The sequence below is a fragment of the Solanum tuberosum genome, unplaced genomic scaffold (assembly GCF_000226075.1).
Source record: "Solanum tuberosum cultivar DM 1-3 516 R44 unplaced genomic scaffold, SolTub_3.0 scf00134, whole genome shotgun sequence".
Classification (NCBI taxonomy): Eukaryota; Viridiplantae; Streptophyta; class Magnoliopsida; order Solanales; family Solanaceae; genus Solanum; species Solanum tuberosum.
This window is the reverse complement of record NW_006239062.1, coordinates 219276-227092: the sequence shown is the minus strand read 5'-3', so window position 1 is coordinate 227092 and position 7817 is coordinate 219276. Positions and strand designations below refer to the sequence as shown.

The 7817-nt window shown below is 33.7% G+C and overlaps 1 protein-coding gene across 1 annotated transcript; it reads right to left on the bottom strand.

Moving 5' to 3' along the window:
- Positions 1–730: 730 nt before the first annotated feature.
- Positions 731–5494, bottom strand: LOC102585168 (phosphatidylinositol 4-phosphate 5-kinase 2). The gene is made up of 8 exons (XM_006351811.2): positions 3939–5494; positions 3658–3822; positions 3355–3520; positions 3085–3195; positions 2809–3002; positions 2562–2692; positions 2378–2471; positions 731–1630 (listed from the first exon to the last, which is right to left on the bottom strand). Exons 1-8 carry the CDS (start codon positions 5219–5221, stop codon positions 1324–1326), a joined length of 2451 nt encoding a protein of 816 aa, XP_006351873.1. The 5' UTR covers positions 5222–5494; the 3' UTR covers positions 731–1323.
- Positions 5495–7817: the final 2323 nt, after the last annotated feature.

The window sequence follows — 7817 nt, the reverse complement described above, 5'->3', positions numbered from 1 at the left end:
AAAATAGCAAAGTCAGATAACAGAGTGTTGAGAGAGACGTATGCTTACGATGGTGAAGTAAGAGACAGAGCAAAATCCTACTAAAGTGTAAATAAAAGGGGAACAACACACAGTAAAAAGAGAAACCCTGACTTTGACTCCTACAGTTCCTACACGATTTCCAACCTAATGCCTTTACAAATCATCAATCAACAATTGTTGCCATTTCCACATTTTGCTTTAACCATTTCAATATTCCTAAACTCAACGTAAATTATTAGTGACAGTCTTAAAAAAAACTATTCTAAGACATGTACACACAAATATTAGTTATAATAATGATAGTAACTCTATCTATAGAAAAGAGGGAGTTCCACCCCTCACTTGTAATCATAAAATTGTGAGTCCGAGTCGCAAAGGAGCAAAAAAGTAAAGAGGTCCTAGGAAGGTAGCAGGCAGGCAAATGAAGAGAAATGTTTTGAAACAGAGAAATTCTTTCCCAAACTAATGGGTACAGAAAGGACAAGTCCAAGAAATAGAGTGAGTGAAAGGACAATTTCACAAAATCATGCCAACTCCAAAACAGTAAAAGGAGGGAGAGAAGGTAAGCAAAAGTGAAGAAACACAGACAAGTTAGGACCAGCACCAGAGCATCTATCTGCTTTCTCCCCTTTTCATACTAAAACTCTTTCAATGTAATGCCACTTTCTTTCACTCATATCAAAGCACCAGCAGCACATGACAGACATCCTAACTTCTTTCTCCCTTCAGTCAACTTTATTATAAACAAAAACATGATCATACATAACAAGAATTTACTACATTTTTTTATATATAGATGTATTTTTGAATAAATATATTCAACCTCCTGATCCTATGAGCTGTACACTTTGATTATTCAAAGTCTTTTCCTCCCCCACCACACCAATCTTTTTTGAATCTTACTGAGTAACTTGCTCAGTTCCCTATGCTCAAAAAAAATAATCACTAAAACTAAAAAAACACAAAAAGAACTCATTTCCCCCCAACTCCATGGAATATACAGAAGACTTGCACTCAACCAGTGGCTGATCCATAAAATTCAGCCACTAACAAACCCCAACCAAGCACCACCCGTGAATGATACACCTGAGCCAAAAATGTCTTCGACCGTCTACCTCTGCAGCCAAAATGTATAATTTCTTTGATTATGACCATCGCGTGCTGCTGCTGCTGCTGCCGCTCACTCCAGGGCAATGTGCAGCACATTACCAGTTGGGATTTTCCAGATTCAATGAAGAATCTCTATAATCTAACATCCTTTTTTTTGTTTTGCTGTTTGGTGTTTTCCATTTTCTTGCCCTATCACCTGTCTTCAACAAAAATTCTGCCTATGAAATTCCGAAACCTCTTCGAATAGAGCTTTGGATCGACAGCTGAGATTGAGGCGGGGTCAACTTGCAACGATTTGTAAGCATGCTCAAGTTTCTTACTAATATCATAATCCTGCAGAATGTCAATGATCCCAAAGTACAGGACTACTTCATAGACTTCCCCACGGGAAGGGGGTAAATTACAGAAACCACCGGGGGTATACTGATCGAAATCGCTCCTTCGTGCCATCCGTTCTGCTCTTGCAGGCATGTTAGCCCCCAACTGAATCAAGGGTTTCCTGTAAAGATATAATTCAAGTAACTTCAAAGTCAGAAAAGGTTTTTTTGAAACAATACAATTTAAAACACCAACAAGTATTTATGGAAACAAGGATAAATCAATGTTAAATCAGCAAAGCAATTAACTCTGTCAAGAAAAAAACAGTTCGTCTTTTGTGGTTGCAAAATCTTATTTAGTGATGTCACAAGGGGATCTGCAAGAAATTGCTTTCCGAATTTACTTGTAGTCATCAAATAAATATTAGCTTCACAACTAAAATCAGTAGCACGCATCAATTCTGCCCAAAAAAAAAAAACTAGTAATTTTATTTACAACTGGGGAAGTAATATCAGTTGAAGAGCAATATAGTCAGACCGGCTTAATCATCCAAACTCATTAATAAGACCTTGCTCCAGTTGTCCCCATCACAAATGTTGTCTAATAAACTCCCTCAAAATTGGTTTATCACTGCTTCAATATACTTCCCAATGGTATAGAAGCACAGATCTTAGGGAGCAATGGACTACTATTTTCCTTCAAGGTGTCTTTAAGTAAGGTCTTATCGCATTCTTGGCAATCTTTTTTAATTCTAGTGTAGTTGTAAGCCTCAACTAAAAAGGTGAAAGTCAAAGGATTTGCGAATGGTAAAAATAGAAGTCACAAAGGCTCTCCATCATATTGAAATTTCTTCAACTTATGCCATAAAACAAAAGTAAATTCCAGGCCAATAGCTTAAATTAACAGCAGTAAAAAGAACCATTCTTACCGGCCAGCAAGAATCCTATCCATGTCCTGTAGCTCAGCTTCAAGGAAACGACAGCCACGCATGAACTTCTCATTTTGGTATGAATCACTCTTTCCTGAAAGCAAGCAAAGCTTCCTTTTATATTTTTCTGGACTCTACATGGTTATCCAGCTAAGAATAAAGTTGTTACAAATGTGTAACCTACCATTACGCAAGAGGAATGGTGATAAACCCATCTTGTCACCCATACTATCCTCTCGGAAGTGAAGACCAACCAAGAGACTGTAATCCATGATTCGCTCAGCTTCCAGAAATTCACAATCACGATCAATTTGTCTGCAAAGAAGTTAAATCAATTTAGTAATGCAAAAACAGAATGATGGATATATTGTGTGACAACTATTGATTAGGAAAATAAACTAATGTTGCAACAAATGAATTCCTATACTTACTTGATTAGTTCTTCATACCAGTTCCGCTGGAGACGGAACACAAAGTTCAGATCAAGGTCCTTAAGGGTGGTAGTTTCATCAATTTCTCCTTCGGGTTTATCTGTTGTGCGGCCATGTGAGGAACCTTTCAGGTCAAACCGTCTGTGAATACGATATTCTGAGCAGAACATGTTGCCCATCACAATGAATCGTGTCTGCACCCAATGAAAGAAAAAAATATCAGACATGTTAAGCCTTGCACCAAATCAAATATTCTAAGTTTGAAGTCAGACATACCTTGACACCACCAACTGGTTTGACGCAATGGACACCATAGAACTTTGTGACAAGGGTATTTTCATAACGACAAACATGTTGATAGTAACTTGGAAGCATCTTAATAAGCACCTGAATAACAGATTGCAAAAATTCAAACTCATTAGAAGACTAAGCATGTCATCACTTTCTAATAGAGGCAAATATCTTATCTACCCAGGTTTGCAGTTAACCAACAACAGTAAAATGACCATATCAATTCAAGTGCAAGTCAAAGGTGAGGCAACTAACCTTGACTTCTGATTTTTTCACAGTTTTGATCATAAACCTATCATCCTGAGTCAAATAAAAGAAGCTTCCACTCTTCCCCGGAGAAGAAAGCTCTCTCAGAGCATCATTTCCACAAATTGCCAACATGTAATCCGCAGGATCAACTTGGAACAGTTCTCTCAAATGTCTGGATAACCCAACAAATAACCAAACACTTTAGAGTCTTTCATGGTGTGTAAACAAAGATCAGACTTAATCAATATCAAATTAACACTCAAATCTCAATAGACAACTTATCATCTACATGTTAGAGGAAATCAATACCTAAACACCACTGGACAATAATCCTTCCAACGGAAATCAGTAGATTGATGAGGGGGTGTAAGCTTAGACCCTTCTGGTGGAAACCTGCTCCAGAACTTCTCGTTAGGATCAAAATCACTGGTTTTAAGATCCTGCAATATCGAAGCATGCTTCCCAACTGAATATCTGTAAAAACCATCATTGATTCAGCTATACAAACAATTGTTAATAAAAAAAAAGTAAATCAAACTGAAATAGAACATCCAATATACTGGCATAAAACAATTTCATTCTATTATTACCTAATGCCCAACTGGAGATTGAGCATCAAATCGTAATTTTTATGCCCTTTGGATATAGTCTGGCCTGGCTTCTTTTCTTCTTTGCTAAAGCAACAAGGATTTCTCCTGAACTGCTTAAGTCCATCTCGACCAAACCCAAAGCCATCCCTGTAAATCATGGATGCCTCTACATTATCAATAATATCACAAGTAATGTCACCGGCTTCACCATCCGACTCCCAAATGCAAATCCGTGGAAAATTTCTTTCTGTCATACTTCCCCTTGATCCATCCACGGATGACCTCTTCTTCCCCATATTCATCACTAGCAACCCACAATCTTCATCGGCCATTAAAGGTGCAGCTAACTTGTGTCCAAAAAATCCCCCCAAAACATCTTCTTTAGCACTGAAATCAACACTTTCTTTCTTAACAGAGCCATGGCTGTTGGTTCTACTGTTTGCTGGATAAAAAGTACCATTAAGAATTTGGTTTTGATGTTGCTGATTCTTAGCATCTTTACTCCAACACCCAATATAACAACTCCCATCAGGCCAAGTGAAAACCCCATGACCTTTAGGACCACCAGCTTCCCAATTTCCATCATACCTATTTCCATTTGCCCAAATCAAAACACCTCTACCATGAATATCCCCAGTTTTCCATTCACCAACATACTCGTTTCCATTCTTCCAAACATATCTTCCTTGTCCATCTTGTAAATTCCTTTTCCATAGCCCTTCATAGTAATCCCCATTGCTATAGTGTTTCTGCCCATACCCATGTTTCCGATCACCGGACCATGAACCCTTGTACATATCCCCATCGGATCCAATAAAGGTACCTGAACCCTCCATACGACCCGACTTAAATTCACCTTCAAATGTAGCTCCAGATGGCCACGAAAACTTACCCTTACCAGATGCTTTACCTCTTTTCCACTCCCCTTCATACATACACCCATCTTTCCACAAATACTTTCCGGATCCGTGAGGTGAACTACCGGAGAAGCTACCTATGTACAGATCTCCATTCGGAAGGTGCTTTTCCACTACCCCAAAGTTCGAGTTAGTACCAGTTGTACCAGACGCTGCACAGATTGTACCATCCGTCGGAATGACTCTCCTTGATGTTGCTTGTGATTTGCTCCGAGGAATGATGATAACTGACCTCGGCGTCGTCGTCGTAGTTGTAGTTGATTCTAGAATCTTCTCTTTCTCCTCCTCATCCACTTCCTTAGTATTTTCCTTCCTTCTGGTCGATATTTCAGGAATCTGGTTCGACAACAAAAGGGTTTCCGGCATTTCACTTTTTTCACTCAATGATATCAAAAATGGTCTTCTTTTACAGCAAACTCGTCCTGTTTCTTTGAATTATACCTGAAAATGGCTACACCGGAGCATATTCTCCGGCCAACTCCTTTTTGGGTGTTTGATGTTTCTCTCTCTAGAAATGGAAAGAAGATAGAAGAGAGAGAAAGAGTCACAATTGGCTTTGCTGTATTGGAAGAGAGTAAAGAGAAGTATGAATACAAACAGGAGTTTTGAGGGAAACACAAGGAAGAGAGAGAAACAAAGATGAAAGGCATTTAAATGGAAAATAAATTAAAGTAAAAAAAAAAAAAAAGAATATGAAAAAAGCTTAAAAGAAAAAGTAGACACGGAGCCCCAAGAAAAATGTGAAACTATAGTATAAGGGATAATTAATTAATTTAATTAAGTTTTTCAATGGGAAGGTTTGTTTTTGGTTATAATTGGATTGAATGTCAATTACACTTCCCCACCCTACTTCCTAGTGATCTTAAATGCCTCATGTGCTCAACTAATTTTGATCATATATGAAATTAGTGGCAAATAAATATTGTTGTTTTCATAAGAATTTCTTGGCAAAAATACACAAAATTTTATATATATACTTTTTTTCATCTCAAATTTAATAAAAATTGAAATTTTCTAATTAAAGATTTAAGACAAATCGGTATAATAGGAATATTTCCACAGAGTTTGAAAAAAGTAAGATCTACGCAGATTTTATTTTTGTCTTTGTGATAATAGAAAAATTGTTTGTGATAGATCCTCGAGTCAAAAGGCAAAGTATTGAAAAAAAATAGCAAGAAAAAGTGATAGTTAAATATCAAGATGTACGCAGATTATACTTTTTCTTTTTTCTTTTAATTTATTTTTATTTCTATTATTTTAAATTCTTTTTTCAATTTTTATTATTGTGAAAATTTCTAAAAGTTTGTTCTTGATTTTATATTATATATTTCATTTCCTTCTCATTCTCATTCTCAACTTTTATTTCATGTGATTCCATACAATTTTTCGTATTATTTATTTTTTATGTCATATTTATTCTTATCATTAGCATAATTTTGTTAGTGTTCTAATTTTAAATCAAAGTAGAATTCATTGTTGAGTAACGTTATAGACTTACATTTTCCTTTTCTATTAAATCATATTTATGAATGTTGTGTTGAAATTTGACATAAGAGTGTTATGTTAAATTTTTTGTTTTGAATTTAGAACTTATGTTATATTTTTAGTTTCATTTGTTTTAGTAGTATTGACTTGAGACTCCACACTGCAGGTCATTTATATTTTTAGTTAGATTTTATATATTATATTTTTGTATAGTATTTTATTAATTTATGATATTTCATTTATAATATTAATCTTTTTGTCAAACACACATTTCATGATGTTCATAGGAATCTTGTACTTTTAGTTTTTATGGTTAATTCAATTGAAATATACTATTTTGAAAAATATAAATCAATTGTTTTTTCATAAGTTTAGTTAAGAACATATGTTTATTAATTAATATATTTTCAAAAGACAATATATATCTTAAATATTTAATTTAATATCATTTATAAAGTTATTTATTTGTTTAATATAAATTTTAAATAATTAACTTTAAATTTTAAAATTTAATATAATCTTATGATTGCAATTGTGCAACCAAACAATACATATGTAACTATACTCTGTCAAACAAACATGTCAGTGTAATTACTAAGTTGGTAATTACTACCTTAGTAATTACACCAATTACAATTATCATGTGACTTTCCAAACACACCTTATATAAACTTTTTAAGGTTTTGAGTCAGGTTTATTATTCTAACATCATATTATAGTTTTTTCATTGAAAATTTTCATTGTTTGCAATAAGGTCTGCATAAATCCTACATTCTCAAGACTTCACTTGTAGAATTATATTGAGTATGTTATAGTTATTAATTTATATATGACAACTACAAAAAATAAAAATAAAAATAAGGTCTCCCTATAAAATTTGACTTTAGGCCCCCAAATCTGTTGAGATGGCCCTGGTCATGTCTTGTCTGATCACCTCCCTAGTCCTTTTTTAGACCATTTCCAACCCAACAACAAATTTTACATCAAATCCTAAATTTGGTGTAAAATTTGGTGTTTTGAGCTCCAACCAACACCAAATTTGGTGTGTAAATAGTGTTACACAAAATTTGGTGTAACACTATTCATCACACTAATTCACTTTTTGAATATTTTAATATTATTTCATTATACAAACTTTTAATTAAACATTATATAAATTGTATGTTTTAATTAAATTTCTTGTATAGTTAATTATTTTTTATGTAATATTTTTATAATATTAATTTTAGATATAAAATTTAGCTTTTTTATAAATTATTTTTTCTATATATGACTTTTTAAAAAAATTAAATTTATGTTAATTCTACTATAAATTATAATTGGATATAACTACAATTAACCTTCACAAAAATTAAAAAATGCAAACATATAAATTTTTAAACAAATAATACAATGTACTTAAAAATAGCCGAAAATAATAAACATTCAACAAAGTAGTAATTGACATACATCAAAATTGAAATATAAAATACATAGT

Bases quoted from the DNA above. Each gene is read 5' to 3' on its own strand.
- LOC102585168 (XM_006351811.2), bottom strand. From the start codon at position 5,221: ATGCCGGAAACCCTTTTGTTGTCGAACCAGATTCCTGAAATATCGACC. The intron at 3,196-3,354 runs GTTAGTTGCCTC...TCTGTTATTCAG, and splicing joins TGAAAAAATCAGAAGTCAAG to GTGCTTATTAAGATGCTTCC. The intron at 3,003-3,084 runs GTATGTCTGACT...CATTGGGTGCAG, and splicing joins AACCAGTTGGTGGTGTCAAG to ACACGATTCATTGTGATGGG.